Below are 22794 nucleotides of genomic sequence, written 5' to 3'. Positions count from 1 at the left end.
CTCCATCCATCGATCCATTTTCTTCCGCTTTTTCCGGGGCCGGGTCGCGGGGGCATCTGTCTTTCTACTGTTTCAAATTAGGCTAAGTCACGATATATCACATTGGGTCATGCTGCACGGTCGTACCATCGCTGTCATTTAGCTGCAACTGTGGCTCTCAGGCACCTATTTTTCGGCCACCATTGTTTCTTCTCTAACAATAGTCCTCTGTGAACAACAAAGTATCGTCCCATCCTATGCATAACATCTGATAACCCTGTGGTTTAACCTCCTGGATTGTTGTATTAGTTGGCACAGGGATAGGCAACCTCTGACTAGAGTGCCACATCCGGCACCATCCAGCAATCACCCCATTTCCTCCCAGATGATTACACACAACTCAGATCTGAACGTTAAAAAAATGGTAACAATTCTTGTTAATAAAAACTCTTATTTAACCCATTTTGAGAAAAGGGTATTTTGCCATGGGAACAGACGTCATATTCCATTGCTTTGGACACATAGCACCACTGAGCCTATAGTTGTATGTTAAATGTTGTAAAGCTGTTATTTATTACTAAGTCAGACTGAGATTAAGTTCATGGTAAACAGGTCTTTGTCTGTGGATGATCATTTTGTGTGTATAAATCAGGATTTGTAAATGAATTGACAACAAAGGGGTGACAAATTGCGGGTAGATTAGGCTAATTAATTCCTCCTTGTCCAAATGTTCACACGCTACAGCTTTAGTTGCTTTATGGACTGAATCTGAGCAAATTGTTCCCATAAATGGAGTTAACAGCTATTATTATTCGAGACACGATAATCCGTGTTATAAGTAAAATGTGTAAATATGTCTGTAAATTAGTTTGTGTTGGCGTGGGTGAGTGCGTGGTATGTGTTTGGTGGACATTAGCTGAATATTGATGAGAGGCCCCTGGTTCAGAACTATGGGACTGAGTGGCACAGCAGCAGCAGCAGCAGCAGCAGCAGCATTGCCCTTCAGTGGAAACAAGAACAGCAGAGTGCTTGTATTCAAATGAGAGCCCATTGAGGAGAACAGGAGGCCTTTGGTGTTTTGCGTGTAACATATTTGATCTTCATAAATAATGACCTTTGAATTTAGGATCATTTTCTGCAACCTGAAAACTTTAGGTGTTAAAGGGATATTTCAGGATTTTTGACATAGGGCCTCCTTTCCTAGTTATCCAGAGTGTTGTTGATTTCTGGAGATTTTGGAGGCTAGTGCTAGGCTAGAGCATGTCTATGGTAGCTAGTCTATGGTAGCTAGTAGCCTGCATTAAAAACCTCTTCAAAATCATCGGATAGTTTTCCAAACGTTGCCGTATCTGATTTGTAGAAAACTCCTTTGTGAATTCCACGTGTAGTAATCCCGCAGCAGGTAAACAAACTACTGTAGATCCGGTAACCTCGCAGATCACTCCGCCGCTGCGTAGCTTACAACCAGGAAGCTGATGCTGCTCAAATATAAGTTATTTTAAATGCAAAATTGTTATATTACAAAAAATATTCAGTCAACACAGACATTTATATCAGTAGTCTGATGTTATAAGTGATTTGCCTCAGGTGCACAGTGCTTGGGTCAGACTGTTTAATGCTGGCTACTAGTTACCATAGACATGCGCTAGCCGAGCACTAGCCTAACACCACTAAACTCTTCAAAATATAAGGACTGCATTAATTTAAAAAAATAATATCTCCAGAAATCAACAACACTCAGGATAGCTAGGAAATGAGGCCCTATGTGAAAAATACCACAAGTATCCCTTTAATTTAATGTTAAACTTGATCATACGAATTAACTGAGTGATCAAAACACAGTCCTTGCATTGGTATGGGCCGCCATCTGGAGTCAGAGCCAAATAAGTGATATTGATAAAAAATGATTAAGTTAATATTATTTGGTACCTTCTCAATAAAAAGATGTATAAGCTATATTATTTTACAAACAATCAGGAAAGTGCTTAAATGTGCATGTACTTAAAAGTTTAGCGTGGGCCAGTGTTGCTGTAAAGAGGGAATTGACTTTACAATTAACCACAGTACAAAAGTGCAGCAACATCACTATCTTTCGCCACTGCTGCTTTTGTTTTTTTTTCCCTGGCACCTTTGCTATTTTACATGTATTGTGTTTTGTTTTGTTTTCTGGTAATGCAGACTGCATATTGTCCACCTTACTTAGCGGGAGATGAAATGCTGCCCTTCCGCTACTAAAATGCATGACTAATAAGCAAACCAATGCATGCATTTATACTAATTACTGTTCTATAAATCAAACACATTTGCATTATCGCTGCTTAACAGTTGTTGCTTTTTAACATGTAAATTAAATGTATGCTGCCTCCTAACACTGTAACTGTCTTAATGAAATATTTGACGATCCATAACAACCACTTGAACTTTATTAGCCACATCATTTCCAATTTTATGGCTACAGCCGTACGACGCAAGAGCTGGCCATTTGCATCTCATATTTATTTCAACATTGCATGTGCATATTAAACTCCGGCACCACATTGCAGCACGCCGGCAGCCCCTCCCTGCTCACAGTCCAGCAGCCAATCACGCTCCTCACTGCAGGGTCTCCATTTGAAGCTTTGGTAGTACGCTAGTGTTTCCCTGGCAACCTGCATCGGCACATTTTCTGGGAGGTCCGAAGCGTATGGCAGTAGCAGCGGCAGTAGCAGAGGCACGCCGCTGTATGAGTGAGAGGAGAGGTGAGATGAGAGGAAATGATCAAGGTCATGTAGTTTGTTTCTGGAGAGCCAGGGATCGGAAAGTTTTGCCACTGGAATCTCGGAAGTTTGTGAGATCCTGTCATGCCTTCACTGCTGCACATTTGATTTACCTGTCTTGTTCGAGAATCCAGGAGTGACGCGCTGTGGAGAGTGGAGTAGCCCCGGCACACGGGACGGGCTGAGTGACCTGGTTTTTGAACGGAACACATCCCGAGCAGCCAAGAGCGGAGCTAGTCTTGGATTCATCACAGGGATCGGAAAAGTACTGCTCATGTCCCGTTTGGTCCTGGCCAGCTCCCTGCAGTCCAAGTTTTTTTCCTGGATGTGTAAATGTGGCATGTTCCTTGAGGTTGCTCTACTTTGGAAAAATCAGGACCGCTTTTCCAGTGAAGAGACAAACACGTTTCATTGCACTTTATCGATAGTGAAAGCCATGTTATCGGCGTATTCTAATGCAATGGTGACTTCTTCCTACTGACTGTCTGAGGATGTGGAAGTTCAAAGCTTTTTGCCTGGACTACTGGCATGTGTTGTGTCTGCACCCGCATAACAACTTTTACAAAAGGTATGTCTGCGATGTCTTCCTCCATGTCTGGCATAAAGTTTCCTCTAGTTGTTAAGCTCAAATCAATATGTTTTGAGACTGGCTGCCAGTGTAGACATTACTAAATCGTGTGTGTCAGTGGGCTAAGCCATTATCGATCTCCACAGTGAGTGAACTAGAGTGGTTATTGTGAAACACTCGGTTAAGTAACTTAGCACTTGGTGTGAGCGTGGTCTGTCCCTGTTGTCTGTTTCGCTTTGAAAGTGGTGAAAACCGATGAGATAAGCCAGCATTGACTAAATGTATTCAAGAAAAGTCCCATTGGGAGTTCATGCTATTCACCTCTCACCTACTGCAGCCGTGAGCACAATATAGATTCAGTGCTTTACTTGAAAGATACGTTTCCCTCAATGTCACCTGCATTGGCTGATGCGGTGTCCTCAAATGGTCTGTCCAAAAATAACTTCTTAAACGGTCTTGATGCTATTGTAGGATTATGCTTTTCTTATCAGAACCTGCAGAATCACTGAAGCTTAAGCTACAAACGCAATCTATTTTGGGAGCTTTCTTTCAAGTATGCTAACAAGGAGCACACACTTGGTTTAAAATAACCCTTCTCGTTCTCCTGCTGCTGTGTCAAAGCCAGAAACACCTTCATGTTCTTTATGGTTTGTCGATGTGTTCACGCAAAAGTAAAGGACTGCATTTCAATTTAAATGATTTGCACTAAACTGAATTTTGGTAATACTATAGCGACTTCAATGAGGTCCCGGGTTCGACTCCAGGGTCTCATGGAGTTTGCATGTTCTCCAAGTGTCTGTGTCGGTTTCCTCCCCCTACTATTAAAGACATGTACAATATGGGACAACAGATGGATATTAGCCCATGACGGCAATCTAGCCTGGTGTGTTTGTTTACATACACAGTGTCCCGGCCAAATAAAATAAATCATATCTTATCATCTTCAACTGAATTTGCTCCACCATCTTTCTCTGCTGTTATCTGTAAGTTTTACTGGCATTGCGATATTGCCAAATGATATTCAAGGTTTGACAGCCGTGCAACACACGCAGTATTTCCTGCTCAGAAGCCTGTTATGTTCTGACAATCGCTCTTTTGCAGATGTGTGAAGTCCTCAGAGAGGTAGAACGTGTGAAAGGCAGGCCACACCGCGCTATATGCTCATGAGTAACACAAATGCACGTGTGTATAAATACAGATTGTCATTGGTATTCTGAAGGTGAAAGCGTGTCCATGCCTCATTAATAATGCATCCGTGATTTCGCAGCATGTGGATGAACCGAGGCTTAGGGGAATCCCGGTCGTGCTGGAGCCAAACTCAAATGATAACCAAATTAACGAACGCTTTAAAGTCTGGCGTTCACTGTGAGCTATTTGAATATTCAAACAGCAGATTGAATAAATCTACTATATCTGTATACATGAATTATTAACGACACCGAGCTCAGCACACTTACTGCATGATGCACAGAACTCATGACCTGGATACAGCTCTTTCTGCCCACGTTTTAGAATATATGTACGTAAGTGTGTTTGTTTTTTCATTCCAGATAGCCTTATTAATGGGAATGACTCATTTTCAATCCCCAACTCTTAAAGCTGCATAATTGAATGTACAAAGTTAGTATTTATTTCAAAGTAGAGTGTAAGCTGAAGGTTCTTAATCCCATTTAAAATCCACTGAAGTTGCATCGCGAGTCAAGGCATTAGAGCCATCTCACAGTGGTAAAAATACTTCATCAAATAGTTGAAAATGTAGCAAAATCCAGCCAATGTTTCTCCCAATGTCCAATTGTGTGTTTTTTGTTGGTTCAGGCTTTCCACGGGGCATTAATTGAACTTTGCCAAAATGAAGGCCTTAAAAGTAATTGAAATTGGATTCAAACTGGCATAAGCTAAATTTCTCCCACAACAATAACATTGCAACTATTTTCACTGCATACATTCATCAGAAATACCAAAACTAGTGTCTACATGGTCTATGGTCTAATATGGTACATGGTCTCCCGTTGTGCCCAGTTTTGTTTGAATATTAAAATTCCCCCTCATTCCCCTGTTTGAGTGAATGTTTACAAATCATATGAAATGAAAATAATACGCCAAGACTTTTTTTTTGCAGTTGTGGCATTACAAAAATAGTATTTAGGCATTAAAATGGCATTAAAAAGCATTCAATTTGACTCGCTGCCACCTGTAAAACCCCTGTGGTTGGTGTTGCCGAAATAAAGGGGAAAATAAATATAGAAAAATGACATCTGAGCTGCAGTCTCTAACAATAACAAACTTGCCTAAGTAGCCAATTTTCTGAACACTGTTGGCAAAACATGACCTTGCCAGGGAAACGTTACTCTGTATTTTTTTGGCCGAACCCGTCAGTAAACATTTTCATTGTGATGCTGATTTTATGTTGAATGAGCAGACATTTTCCACTCTGTATTTTCAAGATGTTTTGTTTTTAGATACTGCAGATTTGTCCTCTGACCCATCCTTCCTTGAACCACCCTTTGTTAACAGCACCTTATACTCACTTGTACTTCCTGGAAAACTATCGTCACTCTGGGTGTAACGTTTGACATTGCTCTGGTGCTGCCCGTTCCAGCTGTATGCAGTCATGTTTTTTCAATGCGAGGTCAGTGTGTTTCCAGAAGAGCTCTCCCTTCCAGCTGCTGAACTGGGCTCACCCTCCTCCCTGCTGCCTCCTGCTGCCTGCATGGCCTCCCCATTCAGAGGGCTGTGTTTCTTGGACCAGTGCCTATTAACATCACACACACACACACACACACACACACATGCGTGCACACCAACACACTTCAACCTCATGGACTTTCTTTCTATCTATCCATCCATCTCTCTCTCTCCTTCACATAAACAGACCCTGCCCTTTATCATTGGGAGGGGAAGACTAGTGTGTTGTCCAATGTGGGTGGAGATCTTTTGTTACAGGAGGAGAAGAACGATTTTGCTGGTATACATTGTAGCCCCCTTTTTTTTACCTTACTTGGTCAAGGGAGCAGCAGCTGAAGGCAGGCAGCAGCTCATAGTGGGGCAAAAGCATAAATGTGTCCTTGGAAAGTGCGGGTAGTAGTCTATAATTTGTGGTCAAGACTCTGGACGGAGCTCCAACTTCTTTCTGAAGCCTGTTTTTCTGCTGGTGTCTGATGCTGCGGGTGATGTCAGTGCCTTGTGGAATGCCATGTGGAAGTATTGCATATCCAGCCGCACTATAAGGTAGGCGCGCATAGCAGACAGCGTCGGTTGCCTCTAAGTGGTGCTTGTTGGTTTTCTGTACAGACCGCAGCAGATATTCCTGACGTCTGACTAATCAAAAAACATTGTGCACGCAAGGAGGAAAACCCAGCGGCTTTCTCCCCACAACCTTGGAAATGTATTATTGCTTGCGTAAAGCAGAGGCACGAGACATGTCAAGGTCCTTTACGGACGCTTAAATCTTTCATTTTCGTCGGATTTGAAACTGATTCGGAGGATGTAGTGACGAAGCTGACGGTGTCTTTCCCTTTGACTAACGTTGCTCAAATCTCAAAAGCACATTCTCCTTCGCAATGAACTTGATTAGATTAATTTTTTTTCATGAAACGAGATACAGGCACCATGTTCACAGTAAAACATGGGGGCGGCTATTGCAAAGTCCAATTAATAAAAAACATCTGGATTCACTTGATTTAAGAGACAGCATTTAGTAATCCATCTAAAGGGTGTGATTTCTTTTTTTTTCTTTTTTTACACTTCCTGCCCCAAAAAAGTCACCACAAGAAAAAAAAAAAAAGGCACACCACACGCTCTAATCTTTCATTGGACTTCTTTTAGCTTTGATTACAACTGTGGCATTGTTTAAAGGAATAGGCCACCGTTTTTACATACTGAGATATGTTCTTATCTTAAGCTTAGACGAGTTGATGCGTAACTGCCAAACTGGGGTGAAGTCCCAGCTATACCAAGCTGTTCCTTGTTTCCCCTATTTCTAGTTACACAAACTAGAAATTGTCTAGTTACACAAAATGAAACATGACGATTTTCTAAGCGGATAAAAAAGGGGTACTGTATTGTAAGGCGTAATAATACCTTAGGAGCACTTCGACGTCCATAGTTCCCCTTTTTATCCGCTTAGAAAAATCGACATGTTTGATTTTGTGTAGACTTGGATCGTGTAACTTTTCACGTAACTGTATTTAAATAGGGAAAACGTGGAACAGCTTGGTCGCTTTTAGCTTCACCCCAGTTTGGAGCTATACCTATGCTGGGAGAGGCTAAATGCTAACAACGTGTTCTGTGTTTTTGCGTGACTGACCAAACAGTTACGCATCAACTCGTCTAAGCTCAGGTAAGAACATATCTCAGTATGTAAAAAACGGTGGCCTTTTCCTTTGAAGCTTTTGCGATGTGAAAGGATTTATTTCCATTCAGTGTTTTTTCATCAAGATCTTGTAGAGACGATGGGAGAGTGTGACCACTGCGCAAAGCCTTCTCCAGAACATCCCATAGATTCTTAATGGGATTCAGATCTTGGGTGTGCGGTGGCCAATCCATGGTTGAAACTGAACCTCTTTCACACTGTGAGCCTGGTGAATCCTGGCATTGTCATATAGGAAATCAGGGAAGGATCTCACTCTTTGAGCTCATAATGTGGCTGAACCGAGGTATGGTCGACCCCAGATCATAAAAGTTAGTTTAATCCAGATCATGACTTTGTTTAGTGTTGTTTCTCATGAAAAACAAGCCTGAAGTTATATTGTTTCATTGATGTATGTTTGAGCACTGTAACCCTTTGTAATTAGTCAGTTATCTACAAAAATAAATGATGTTCTCTTCTTTTTGCTTTGCTCCCCACCTTCTTAAAGTTCAGAGAGTTTCACCACACTCCTTGTGATCATTATCTGCACTACAAGTAATTTCTAGATAATAGCTGTCGTCAAGAGTATGTATTGAGCTTTGCTTTAAAGCTTCTCCACTCCGGCCAGGACAAGTTGTACAGGGGTATTATTGTTACAGTTTATCCGCACAGAACCTACAGTACCCTTTTCGGGCTTTGGCTTTAAAAACAAGTGCATGATTTCCTATTTGTTTCATTACAATTGCGATATGGATGCAATTGTGTCACCTAATATTTGCGATCATTATTTGATGGTGTATTGTGCAGCTCCAATGCTTAAAATATGTGAGTATTGCATACACATTTGAGTATTTCACCCTCTTAAATCTGATTAAAAGAGTGTGGGTAACAGCATGTCTTCCTAACACAATGATCCTGTGACAGCGACACCGGCGTCTTGTGCACATCTGATCTGACTGTGGTTGTGTGTCAGAAAGCAGCCTCTCTATTATTTATTCATACGTGCACATCGCGAGCTGCCAGTCACCATACTGCTCTGGGCATCGTGGATACGCGTTAGACGACTCGCAAGACTGAAATAACTAGGACACAACTTTGACTGCGTATAAGGTAAAGGCCACAACTTGACATAATGGTGGGATATAGGAGATTTGGCTGTTTTTGTGCTGTGAGGTTTGGTTTGTTATGGAATAGTCATCATGTGCCAAACTAGGCTTGCTTTCCGATGTGGTGAGGCAAAAATACTCCCCAATATGGAAAACCTTAGACATGTCTGGGGCCCAAGTTATGTTGTTATGAAAAATGTGATTTGGAAGTTTCTTGGGCCATTTGGAGGATTTGACTCAGCAGTTTTCTGTAACCTGCTTTGTGCATTTTATTTTCAATAGAAATGCTTACACGACAAAATTCTCTGTCCCCAAGCTACTTACTGTGACGCTTCAAACAAGCATGTTCTGCTTAGTCTTTAGACAGGAAAATCAATGACAGGAAAATATACAGTTACGGTATTCTTAGCAGCAAACAAAATGTGAATTTGTAGTACTTGCCAATCCACCTTTGCCGTTGATTGGAATATGTGAAAACAATCTTAAACGATTAATAGTTAAATTAAACCAGAATTTCACCATTAATGGGGATATACCATACAAAATGATATTTTTTCAACATTTAACCATGTTATACTGTTGTTCCCTCATCAAAAACATAGCTGGAGTTGTATTTTGCTTCATTAATGCAGTTAGGAATGATCCTTTCTGCATTGGTTGGTTGTTCCTCTACATTTCCTGATTTATGTTGTCTCATAGATAGATGTGTTCTCCTCATTTTAGTCTACAAACCATCATCATAGCCATTCTCCAAACAATATACATTTAGCAGGGTACCATTGATTTATTAGCATGCCTTCGTGGGTAAAAATGGACGCTCGCATAATGTTTTTAGCATGTTTCATTCCCCTCCAATGGCAAACCAATATAGCCCTGGGTGATGAAGTTTTCTTTCCATACAAAGAAATGATTTAAAGTTATGCTCAAAATATCACTGCTGAAGCATTTTTAAAAGCCACAATTATGCATATGTTCACTTTAAAAGGCGTTCTATCTTTGTTTATGGTAATAAGCCGACAAAAATTAAGTTATACTATGTTAATGTTTGTCTGTAGTACATTGCTCCCTCAGACACCAAGCCTTTTTAACTGATTACTTCCTATAAAATGAACACCCATATACCCATATAGCAATGTAAAAGTCTATTTTTGATCCACACCAGGCTTAAGTTGCGGTGTCCAAACCTTATGAATAATTCACACGTTTTAACTCTCCCGGGGGGGACTGCTTTGTATTCGATATTTAGTCTGTTCTTTGCATAATATTTTTTAGATGAAAAGCCTTCACTATTGCCGGCCCTGCTTGACTTGAACGACTCTGATACTGACAATGAACTGGCTAATGTACTGTAGGCTATTTCAGATTAAATATTTTGCGGTCTGGTCGTAGCGCTGCGGGGTTGTGTGCGGAGTTAAAGGGGGGAATCCATCTTTTCTGGATTCTTGCCGCTGCTGCAGTGTCTGGCTCCGCTCACGTTAAACCCTATTGCTTTGAAATGGTAATGATGTATGGGAGGCAGTTTGTTTACTGTGATGCTGAGGAATGCCACCCTCCAGAGAGCGAGAAAGAGAGATGTGCATGTGTTGAGAAAAAACAGGCGCTGAGCAAATGCGTTTAAAGACAAGGCTGTAGTTTTTCATGTCGTGTGTCTCTGTGAAGCTGCTCTGTCTTCATGTTCTGTCAGATCACTCGATTATGCAGTGGTAGTTTTGTGACTTTTTGACTTTTAATGGCCTATTCCAGCTGTTCTTTTTCAGTCTTTACACGAGTACAAGACAAGACATATTGTTACCTCTCTGACTATTGAGAGGGAGGTAAACTGATTTCGCAAAGTGGGCAAGACTACTAGGTCTAAGCTCACAGTAAAGTAGGTCTACAGGAGGAGGATTGAGGTCTAAAGGAAACAACAAACACTTAAGTTACGCAAACCTACTAAACTATCGGGCATAATCAGGTTTTGCATAAGCAGAGGTCCTCCCTTCTTCATCATTGGATCAAGTTGGCATTTTCCTTTACACTCGGAGCAGCGCTTCAGTGACGGGACAGTAATGAGCATGTGCTGCATTAACTTATGTAATGTAGAGTGAGGGGGGGGAGGCTAGAGGGAGAGCGAGAGAGAGAGAGAGAGTAGAAGGAGGAGGAGGGGAGAGAGAGTGATGAGCTCATGCTGGTGCACTGCAGAGCTCAAATACGCTGCATCATGTGGTGTGCCCCCCCCCCCCCCACCCCCCCACCCACCCCTGGACATTTACATACACATCTATACAAGACTTTGATGTGCTGTATTCTTTAATGCAAAGTGGTCTTTCAGGCAAGACAACTACGAGTTCCATTACACGAACAACAAGATTAAAATAATACTTTACAGAGACATTATAGAAAGTATGTAGGGATAGAAACGTGTTTCCATAGCTGCATGGACAGGCTCCAAACACCCACAATCTTTAACAACATTGAGCGTAAGAACAACAAATGAATAAACTTGCCTTGTGGTTGGTGTATTGAACATGTAATATTTGTATCAGAGCTTTATTTTATGCCAGAAAAGTCCCAGTGAGATCCAGAATGTCTTTATACCCTGTTGTAGATTTTTTTTTTAGTGGTAGGGTAAACCAAAGCACGTGGAGGAACTGAAGAACAGTTTCATACACAAGGCCATCGGGAAGCTGAACTCCCTGCCCTCTCTCACAACCCCCATCCCCCGCTCCACAATCAAGGATGAGAGAAATATCATTTCAAATCACTCACATGGTTTAACAAATAAAAAAACTTGAATCTTGAATCCTATGCTTGAAGACCACTTTCGCCCCCTTTCCACTGTAATATTTTCTGTATTAACCACTCAGGGATCATACAAGCCATCTACTTTTTTATACTGGCCCAAGCCGGGATAAATGAAGACAGTACGAAGAAAGCAATCAGAATGCAGATAACTACCAGAGGCGGATAGATTGCTTTGAGGACCCCATATTTAATAGATATTATGTATGTTAAATTTCAATTTATAATTACTCTCTCAAACATTACAATAATAATAGTATTGCGTTATTTTACTGAGACATTTCAATGCAATACTTTCCCTTCGATATAAACAAAAGTCATAATGAACCTGTTCCCTTTCATCAAATTGCATTAAAATTAGACTTAATTATGACCGAAAAAAGGATCAAATTTAACTAAACTAGGGAAATGATGACTAAAACGAAACTCCTGCACATTTTTTACTTCCTATGGGTTTTTTTTTGTAGGCTTTTGGTAAAACAATGTGTCAATTTGAATGTAATGGAAGACCACAGTGTTTTGTGATGTTATAGTATCAATCGAGCTTTATTAAGGACACAGAATCCACAGTATATAATGTGGCTTCCTGCAATATGGATATCACGTCATCTAATGTTGTAATGGCAATAATTTGTTGATATATTGCTCTACATTTATGCTATTCAACACATTACCTTGACACATTGCTTGAAACTCCACGTCACTCAGCAACTTTAGCTTTCAAGCAACAATACCGCTTCAGATGAGAATTCAAGAAACCTTTTATGAGCGCTTTTATTGAGCCCTTGACTGCTTTGTAATTAGCTCCATCACGGCCCTATTGTCTGCGCGTCTTTGTCCCATTCATTCCTCCGGCATGATTCGTAATTACTGAGTGGGTGCGCTGTACCTTACCTGCATCATAGGTACAAACAGACCGAGCGGCGGTGCCGTTGAGAGCCGCTCCTCCAGCGCATGTCGGTAATTGCTGTAAATCACCTACAGTGCTGTGACAAAGCAGGCCTCATTATCCACTGTGTGTTTTGATGGATGTCTGGGATGAGTGAGGTTGGCGAGGGTCTGTGGTCCCGGGATAGATGGAGGGGAGCGCGTGGGGGGCAGTGGAGGGGTAATAGATCATGGCATGACGGCGCTGTTAGTCCATAAAACCAAGTTGGTGCTTTGGGGGCTCTTAGCGTTGTCTTAAACGGCAGTGAACATGAAGACGGCATGCGGGTAACATACAACCGCTGGAACAGGAGGCTCAGGGATCTACTAAAGAGATTGTCAATATTATGCAATTTATGTGTAAGGTTAAGATGTGGTTTATTGCCTTCGTAGGGAAAATGTGCCCTCCTCATTTGACACATCGCTCAATGCCACTGGGGCGACCCTTCTTTAGATGCTTTGCTTGTGGTCAGAGTAGTTGGCTGGAGCGCTCCCGAATCCCACGTGACACTTGGAGAAGGTGCCAGGCAAACTCCACGCAGATAAAAACATCCACCCCAGTCGTTAATATAAAACTGGCACCTGGATGATTCAAAAAATAGCATGCATATTTCTACTTAAAGAGACTAGATGCAAGTTGGCCATTTCATACTCACTACTGCCACCTCAGGTCATATGCGTAACTGCACCTTCTATATTGAGCTCATGCATGACAGCAATTCGGACCCAAAGTTTTTGAGTGACAGGATTTTAGAGGCAGTTGTGGTGAATAATTCTGGGCTCATTCTACACATTAGGACATGGCTGGAACATGTAGGGTTGGGGGAAATACATAATTTTAACATTTTTAAACTCTGTATAGTCCAGGGGTGTCCAAACTTTTTTCATGGGGGGCCGCATACTGAAGCGTACACAGGGTGAAGGGCCATAGATCGGTAGTTAGTGCCGCAAAACCTTTGACTAGCAGAGGTTTAAATTGCGCCCCACACCTTTATTTCTGCTCAAAACCTTCATGCCAGCTCTGTCTCACAGTAAAAGGTTAGTTGTTTGGTTAGAATTGTGTAGAATTATTACATTTCAAATAAAAAGGACTATCTCTGATGATGTGTCCCGATTCAGCAAGAAGGCAGAGGGCCACCAAAAATTGGTCTGAGGGCCGCATTTGGCCCCCGGGCCGCGCTTTGGACACCCCTGGTATAGTCCCTTTAAACTACAATACACTGTGCAGCCAATAACTCATATGGTTGAACACTGTTACAGAGGTAGACAAGTTAGCTAAGTGGTGGGCCAATTTTCCTTACTTATGAAACGTTCAGGGGTTGAACCTCCCAATTGTGGCCCAAAGTGAAGCCCCACTTTCCCCAAATCTCAGTGTTGTTCATCACATCTGTCCTATATGGAGGTAATGGAAGTAATTTACACTATTGTCAGCCTTTTTAGGGCACTGCAACACATATTTTGCCCCTGATTTGGATAATATTTCTCAAAATCATCATGCTGTAGGGCAGGATTTTACCCCCTACCCCTGGCATAGTGGGTTCGAGGCTTGCATGGCTCCAACAATCTGCTGAACGTCTCTCTCTGCTCTTCACCTCTCTCACCCTGCGCTGTTCTATCCCACAACGCCTATGGGTCAGAAACATCCTTAAAACATTTCATATTAATATACATGTTTGTGTTTTGGGTTTTATTGTGAGACGTGCCAAACGAGTGCATGAGAATGGCACAATGCATGCTGGGAGCGGGCTTGAGTGTGCGCCTGGTAAACAGTCATTAAGTCACATGTTTATCCTGCTCCTAATGACTTCAGGCTGTGTGTAAATGTGGCTCTCTTGCTTCTCACACACACAAAAACCTGCCTTCTCGCAGAGTGTCCGGCGAAAATCTCCGCTCCCCTCAGCCCTGACTGTTGCCTTGACAACTCGCCCCTTGGAATTGTGAATAAAATTGCGAGACATCCCTTTCATGCCGTAGTGACACTAATCCATTGTCTTTGGGGCATTACCTTGACACCTCTCACCGCTCGCTACATGCAAGCGTGCGCTGTGGGTGATGCTCGCGTTAAGTGTGGTGTACATGACAAGATCCGCCACAGATGAAGCAGCGCGGACATGGAAAAGAAAGTACTGTGGAGTATGACAGATGTGTTCCACCAAGGGCTGGCATGGCGCTGATGTGAGCTAACCTGTCTTCTTCAAGTTTAAATGAGCTCCCAAGAGAACCACAGTCCAACCAAGTCAATTTGCCTCTAGATCACTGTTCTTTCTTCTTCTTTCCTTCTTGACGTCTTCCATTTTTATAACTGTAGCTCTTTTGGTGTGCTTAGCTCTATTTGATGGTGATTGGAAAAGTTTGGGACAATGTTACTAGGTGCAAATATTAAGCAAAAGTGAGCCGATAGTTGGACTAACCTTAATCTAAATCGGTGAATACTGAATGAATTAAGGAATAAAAGATATGTTACAGTTTGAGAGGAAGGATATGCAAGAACAAAACAAACGCCATATTTGGTCAGATTTGAAGTCAGGCACTCGGTTTAAACCCCATCCTAACAACAGCAGTGGAAGTCATTATCCTCACACTCTCTCCAAAACCCTGCATCAGTCTCCTCAGTGCTGTACACCAGCGCCCTCTGTTGGCCGCGGGCCCTCTAAGCAGCAGAGCTCAGCCTCGAGGCCTGGGCACAAATCTCCTGGCTCGCTTTGATAGAGGTCTTATGTTAATCTGCCTCCTGCTGCGGGAATAGGCCAGAGTTTGGCAGCAAAAAAGAAACTTCCAGCATCAAAGTTGCGTCCGCTCTAAAGTGGCCACTCTGTCAATTGATTTAGGCTGACCGCTGCGAGGATAAATCAAGGGCAGAAATGAGGAGGGGGAAAAAATGAGCAAAATGTTTCTGCGGTCAAATAAATGAGCAGTGAAAGTGGACAATGGTGGTTGATGAGTGGTTTGTGTTTCTGAGCCAAAACGATCGAGGTATAGATTATAATATGAGGAACCAACAAACAAAAATTGCAATCTGTGCTTTGTATTTTTATGGCAGGGGAAACAAATATTTGAAGATGTTGTTGTTTCAATAAGTGGAGAAAGGAGCTGCTTCGTTTGCTGCTGCCCTATATCAGAACAATTCAGTGCTTTAGATTGGTTGGACATCTCTATATGAATATTATTAATCAATCTATCATTTCTATTCAATTTATATAGCATACCTGCTAAGAAAAAGCCATCTAATCTTTGATAAATGGCTTTAAATGTGCTTAGATTACTATAATTCATGAGGCTTTTGTCTAGGTTTGGACTGTAAACCTTATAAGATTGCCAATGGAACAAGCATGAATTAGCTTAAAATGAGAGAAACTATCTTTTACACTTTACACAGACAAAAACACTAAACACTAGACAAAAAACTAAGGTGGGACCAATTATTTTTGTCTTATTGGTAGTAAGATAGTCCAATTTCCTATAATTGAAGTACTTTAAGATGAGATGCCGTTTTCCTGTATCATCTCCAAAGACCGTAGTTCCGGTTGAGGGCCCCTCATTCTCTGTTATAGTATAGTGGGGGGGAAAAACGGATGACCTTGCAAAGCCTCCACACGCGGCGTGCAGGCCGTGGATCTGTCCCCAGTGAAGCCCATAGATCAACAGGGGCAGCTGAATAAATGACTGCAGTGGAGGAAGAGGGAGCAGGGGATGGGATGGGGTGAGTTGTAGGGGGGGTGGACAGCTGATGTTAAAGTGGGAGGGGCTAGTTTTCCATTGACGTCGAGGGGGGAATGTGCTGATGAAAGGAGTGCAGTCAGGAGAGCGGCTCGTGGCCTGTGCCGTAGTGTAAACAACAGTGTACGAGAGTTATCATTTCCTATGGGAGCCTATGCGAAGGTACGTGACAGCTCTGTCTCAACGCGATGCACTTTAATAGGATGCGAACTTGATAGCAGGTGTTCCTGTTCTGAGGCGACAGCAGGATTTGGCATGTTTTGGTTGGATGCATTTTAAAAACAAAAACGTTTCTGTGGGGCAATATAAAATAATAATTCATGTGTACCAGTAGTATAAGAGCACTGTTATCATGTGTGCTTCCAAAATGACAAAAACAATAGGATAATTTGCAGCATATTTGTATTACGTGGTATATTTATGCACCACCATGGCTCCAACTTTTATCTTGCACATCTAAATATACAGCTACATTGCCTCTTATGGACTTTTCACAATTTAAAAGATAGAAGAGTGATGTTTTCAATGGTTTATTGTCGTTTATTGGATTGCTTATACTGTATTGCATTTATGGGCTACATGGATGCAAGTTTTACCACTTAAAACTTAAAAAATATAGTTACACTGCAGTAGCATCAACAATAAACCCATTACCTGGATATCATTAACACATTTATACTCCTATGTTAAGGTATTGGTCAATTCCATCTGTTTTGTTGTGGCTGAGTTTTTATCCTACTCTTGTCTATATCCGATTGTCTTCAGGTTATTAAGATTGTACAGTCAGTGTCCTGTTAAAAGGTTGAGCACATTTGAGTTTATTGAATTGAACTGTGTGTAGGCTCCCTCCTGTGTGCCAACACATGCCGTCTCTGGCCTGACATCAGAGTCACGTTGACGCATGGTGTCATCTGAAGCAACACAAAGAACTGCTCGATTGTCTGTTCTCCTCTTTGCTCCGTCGCTCTTCCACCGTACGCCATCTCTCACGTGTCCTCTCTGTCTTTGTCAATAATGTATAGAAGCCGACGGCAGGAGCAGTAATTGCTGTTTGTTGTTGTGCGCGCTTCTAATTGGGAGAAAAGACGGGCTGTGGGGGCCATCATTAGGAGCTTGTTAGATGCAGAGAGCGTGAGACGGCCTCGCTAAGCAAACGCTATGTGGAGGGTATGGAGTATAAAGAAGAGCACTGTACTATACTGGTGCATGTGAACACGTTTTCAGCCAGCCTTTAGTTCCAGGCAAGTCACATGTGAAGTTGTGTGATCGTCCCAGGACAGAATGTTGCTCGGTTACAATAAGACAATGCTGTATGGACGAGGACATTGTTTTTATACTGTAGCTCCTACTCCTTTTAACTTCTTTTTAGCTCAAATAAACAAAAATGAACCGAACTGAACTGGGCATCATGATAAACTTCAGTATTTCTTTGTTATGCGCCTAGCCATTTCCCATCCTTTTATTTGCCTTCCAACAAAATAAAGTGAATACATTTTGAGAATGTATTCAAGCGCAGTGTTTTTCTGAGTTCAATCTTGGAGAGAGAGAAGTCCAGCTTTGTGAGAAAAAAAAATCCGATGTGGACACACCTTAACCACACTTTATTCATTCACCACACGGCGGATACAATTTCAAATGTACTGACTGCAAATTAGATTTCCACAGATGAAAAATTCTGCCTCGCCAAAGTCTCCTCAACCCTAACAGTGTCGCAGTTCACATTAAAAGCTCGGAGAAAAGAGTGAGAGGAATGATTAAGGCCAAGTTTAGCAGAGTTCAGCCAAAATGTGCAAAGGGAAACAGACTCCACCAGCAGAGAAAACCCTCTCATGTGTCCGGAGTTTATTTAGACATCACTCAGAGATTAACATGTCGATCTGGGAATGACTTTTGGGAATGGCTTCGTTTTTTTTTCTGATGCAGCTGCAGGTGCCTGGGATCTTGCACTGAACACGGCTTCTGTCGACATCTTTTGACATAAAGGCAGCGGGGTGTGCAGGAGATGTCACTGCGTAGCAACAGCATAGCAACAGAAGCCAAATAAGTGTCAGCGTTGAGTTATGAAATTTGCTTTTACTCTCTGGAGCGTTTAGGGTTTTGTAAATGGTGTCAGTGCATACTTTCTGTAAACCTGTGTATGTTTTTTTCAAATCAATGTTGAGAAATACATACTTAAAAGTACCCTAAAAACCTTGACTATTTTACTTCAAAGTCCTGTTGGTTCACATAAGTTCTCTGTCATAAAAGGTTTCAGAAAGCTGTCACCTGGACAGGGTTGTTAAAATGTGCTTCTCAATTAAGAGAGTTCCTTAGTTGCTTCTCAACAAACTATTCCAGTACTATTACAAAATCGATTACAGCTACTAATAGAATGTATGCAGGTTATTGTTTGTTCTGACACTTCTGTTAAATGTGAAAATTAATTAAAGGAACAGGCCACCGTTTTTGCATACTGAGATATGTTCTTACCTGAGCTTAGACGAGTTGATGCGTACCTGTCTGGTCTTTATGCGTGCGCTCAGTCACACTAAAACAACAATAACACCTTAGAGGAACTTTACTGCGCGGACGTGGAAGTGCTCCTAAGGTATTATTACGCCTTACAATATAGTACCCCTTTTTATCCGCTTAAAAAATCGACATGCATGTAGGTAGACTTGGATCGTGTAACTTCTCACGTAGCCGTATTTAAATAGGGAAAACGTGGAAGAGCTTAGTCGCTTCTAACTTCACCCCTGTTTGGCCCCATAGAGGAGAGGAGGAGAGGCTAAATACTAACATGTTCTGTGTTTTTGCGTGACTGAGCGCACGCACAAAGACCAGACAGGTATGCATCAACTCGTCTAAACTAAGGTAAGAACATATCTCAGTATGCAAAAACGGTGGCCTGTTCCTTTAAGTATACACCCTCTACACTATTGCTACAAAATTATTACGGTCTTTTCATACTTTTGCTGCTACTATTACTATTTGAACATAACAATTATCATTTCATGACACCTTCTTTGTCAGTCCTGATCCTTCAGTGAAGTTCATTTGGGAAAAAGGAAAGCTTTAGACTGCCCTCTGTATTGTTATATATTTATTTAAACAATCCACACAGCTCACACAAAAAGCCATTGTCCTCACTTCCTCTCATATTAATCGACGTTCAGCAGCCTGGATCTGCTCTAAGTCAATAAAGCCGTAAGCTGTGCATTAACCTCACAGGATGCAGCGGAGTCATCGTCAAAATTTACGACTCATTTGAGAGCCTTTCTTCGGGACCGAAATTCATCTCTTTTTGTTTTATTCTGCGCCTGGACCATTGAGATCACAGCATTTCACGAAGCTACTCTCTGTAAACGCTGATGTACGGCTGCCGCAGGCCCCTATAGGGGGTTGTGCTCTCATCGAGTTCCGATGACTCCTCCAAACCGTCCCATAAGCCTGTGTGTGTTTTGTGTAAATTAAATGAGCGCAAACCGCATTAGCCGCAGTCAGGTAGTTTGTCAAGGGATGGGAATGAATCTATACATCCCCGCCATAATAACCGAGCTCGCATCAAAGACTTGGCTTTGTCTCAAGTGGAGGCCTTATAGAGCCTTTTACGAGCACCGTTGTTTCCCATTAAATTTAAAAAGGAAGGGAGAAAACTTCATAAGGTGCCGTAATGATGGCAAAAAAGAAAGTTTTTCTTCATAAAGTGTTTGTCAAAAACACCAGATTAATTTGCTTAACTTTACTTTGCTTTAGATTTGTCCCTGTTTCATCATATTAAGAGAACATTGACTAACTATTGTGTCATACCAAATGTATATAACTAATTGCACAACTTCAACCTTGTTTTATTGTAATTTAGTATGTGAGGATTCTACATGCAATTGCAGGACAACACTATAAACCCTCTAAACTTACTCTCATTCAGGCAGCATTGGCTTGTATCTTAGCAATGGGACATTCTGTGAAGACGGTCTGTTAACCTCTTAACCCCCGCCTTAACCCGGCACATTTTCTCCAGTTTGGCTTTACCTAAATCTAAAAACTTCTTGAAAAATCCGGGATGAAAACGCAGCAAATAAGTGACCAAAAAAAGCGACAAAGAAGCAACCAAAGAGCGACAAAAACGTGCCCCGAAAAGCAACAATAATACAACAAAAACGTGAAAAGAGCAACAGAAAAGCCACAGACAACAAAAACGCTTCATAAACGTGACAAAAACGCGGCGACAAAAAAGTTAGGATTAGTTTTGTAGGACTTAGCTTTCAAATGAGACATTACATTGTTGCTCTCCAGTCGAGAAGCTTTTAGATTTGGGTAAAGCCGAATTGGAGAAAAATGTGCTGTGTTTAGGCGGGGCTTAAGAGGTTATAGGCATTAAGCAAAGTATACTATTTTATTTCGCTTGTAATAACTGTGATGCAAAGTTATAGCTTCAACAAAAACATACCTGGAGTGATCGAGCCCACACTCCACTATGCGTCACACAGATTGACACCTTCATTAAACTTCTGCTGATGCTGTTCGTGGTGAAACTCTCTTCTTTGTCCAGATTAGAACCTCTTCCCATTTCACTGCAGCAGTAGGAGTGGGTTTTGCACCTTAATGCTGCCTAATCTAGTCAGATTATTTTAAAGTGGGGGGTATTATGCAAAATCGACTTTTTCAAGCTTTACATCATGTTATTTCAAGACATTCGCTACAGCCATTTTGAGCAATTTTATACAAGGCAGTTATTTTAATTTACTGCATTTACAGACCAACAGAAGGTTGGGTCATCATTGTAGTGTGCTATAGACTGGTGCTATGTGATTGAAAAAAGCATAATACCCACTCTTTAAGTTATACCATAAAAAAATATCAAGACTAAGGTATCATATCGATAGCCACATAGCATAATTGCCTAACTCATTTTTGTTTTGATTTTGGAAAACATGTAAAAAGACGTTTAATAGGAAACACATTGTTTTTCTCTTATTGCCATTTTAACAATACAAAATGACTCAGGCAGTTATGCTATGTGGCTAACGATATGTATCATATAGCATGTAACCTTTAAATTGAATTCCTCATATAGGCCTATTATTAATGTCTTCTATCACTTCTTCTTTCTAGGGCAGCCATTTTGTTCACCCACTAAATAGCATACTGCTTCTGAGAAACTGATATTGCATAAATGTACCCATCAATCTATCGTTCCCACTTCCGGCCCTTTTTGCCCGAATATGCCTAACTGTGCAATCTGCTGACGCGCTCCTCTGTAGGTCTGTGGAAACGTGGTATGAATGGAACTTGCGGACTCAGGATATGCTGTCCCACTGCAATATGTCAACACAAATTCACCCCTCAGCACTCTCCTCCTGACCCGCGCCGCACGGAAACTTCCCCCGTTTTCATAGAGCGTGGAAGGAAAGGGACACCAAGGTGGCCGGCTTATCTCTCTGCGTTTTTGCTTGTGATTGATAGCTTCCCAGTTGGATAAATGTTGGGGAAATCTGGTTGTTTGTCTGTAGTGTTTTTTTTGTGTGTGTGTGGATTTGTCCGGAGGCAGCGCTGCAGCTTGTAAGGAGGGATGAGCAAGATGTCAATTATTTATTTTTTAATTACACGCGCCGCTGTGGAGGACCTTTCAGCTGTGGCTCAATTAATATTTAAATGAGAGGATCACATTACTAATCCAAAGTCAATTTAGTTTTTTTATCGCCGACTCAAGTGTGCCCGGTTGTTAGTAAAAAATATATTGTCACCAGATCTTATGGGAGGCATATTTCCTATGTAGTTTAATGGGAAAATGTGCCCTGTGGGGGTCGTGAACAACAGCTTTTCTTTCATTTGGAGTCAAGGCTTAAACAGGTTGAGAACCACTGGTGTGTGCAGTAATTAGCAGGAGCTTAGTAGTACCATAGCTCAAAGGACAATACAGATAGACTGAAAGTAATTGAGAAACTGTGTGATGATGTTGTCATTTCGGCTTGACAGCGCTCCTTGTATCCACCTGTGAATACATCCCTCTGCGCTCTGGCTCTTTCCCCTGAAATAACATTTGTTTCCTGGATGTCTCCATCACTGTCAGCCTAATGAGGCCTATTAAAATGAAACACATCTCACACCGTAACTTCCAACCGCAGTGAAAATAAATGATCTTTACAATGCAGAATTCGGTGACGACAGCCTCCGTATATCTGCAGATTGTCTCTGCCAGCGACAAACACACTGACGACACTTTATGGCTGTCGCGAAAGAGATTTCCATATTCTCAGATCGGCGCGGTGGATGAAGTTCAAGAAAGACTGACCTTATGCAAAGTGCCAGTGTAAACAATGACCAGTGCCAGAGTGGACGAAGACCAAATTCTTCCTCAATGCTGCCCTCAGTTGTAGATGCCATAGAGGCAGCATTCATTTAGTCTCAAGGAATTAAAGGAAGCACCACCCTTACATCCATTTTTCAGGAGTGGAAAGTTTTTTCTGGACAAAAAGTATGCATTCATGAAAGTTCATTTTCTGATTTAAAAGCATTCTGACCTTGGATAAAATCAGGGGTCTCAGAAGATCATGCTAATGAATTTAAAGGGATATATATTAAAGGGATTTTTGACATAGGGCCTCATTTCCTCGATATCCAGAGTGTTGT

At 41.6% G+C, this 22794-nt stretch overlaps 1 protein-coding gene across 6 annotated transcripts in view; it reads left to right on the top strand.

Moving 5' to 3' along the window:
* LOC306964461 (IQ motif and SEC7 domain-containing protein 1-like) overlaps positions 1 to 22794 on the top strand; it is a 135379-nt gene that overhangs the window by 75699 nt on the left and 36886 nt on the right. Inside the window, exon 1 of one of the 6 annotated variants that reach the window (XM_079558456.1) lies at positions 2621 to 3303. The exons of 4 other annotated variants lie outside the window; for them this stretch is intronic. In XM_079558456.1, the coding sequence (XP_079414582.1) occupies positions 3227 to 3303 (77 nt within the window). In that variant the 5' untranslated portion in view covers positions 2621 to 3226. Of the gene's footprint in view, positions 1 to 2620; positions 3304 to 16270; positions 16345 to 22794 lie in introns of those variants that run through there. One more of the 6 variants, XM_079558458.1, reaches the window with a different exon arrangement.

Source organism: Gobius niger, assembly GCF_951799975.1.
Source record: "Gobius niger genome assembly, chromosome: 6".
NCBI lineage: Eukaryota > Metazoa > Chordata > Actinopteri > Gobiiformes > Gobiidae > Gobius > Gobius niger.
The sequence above is the reverse complement of the archived record's forward strand: the minus strand, read 5'-3'. Positions and strand labels throughout refer to the sequence as shown.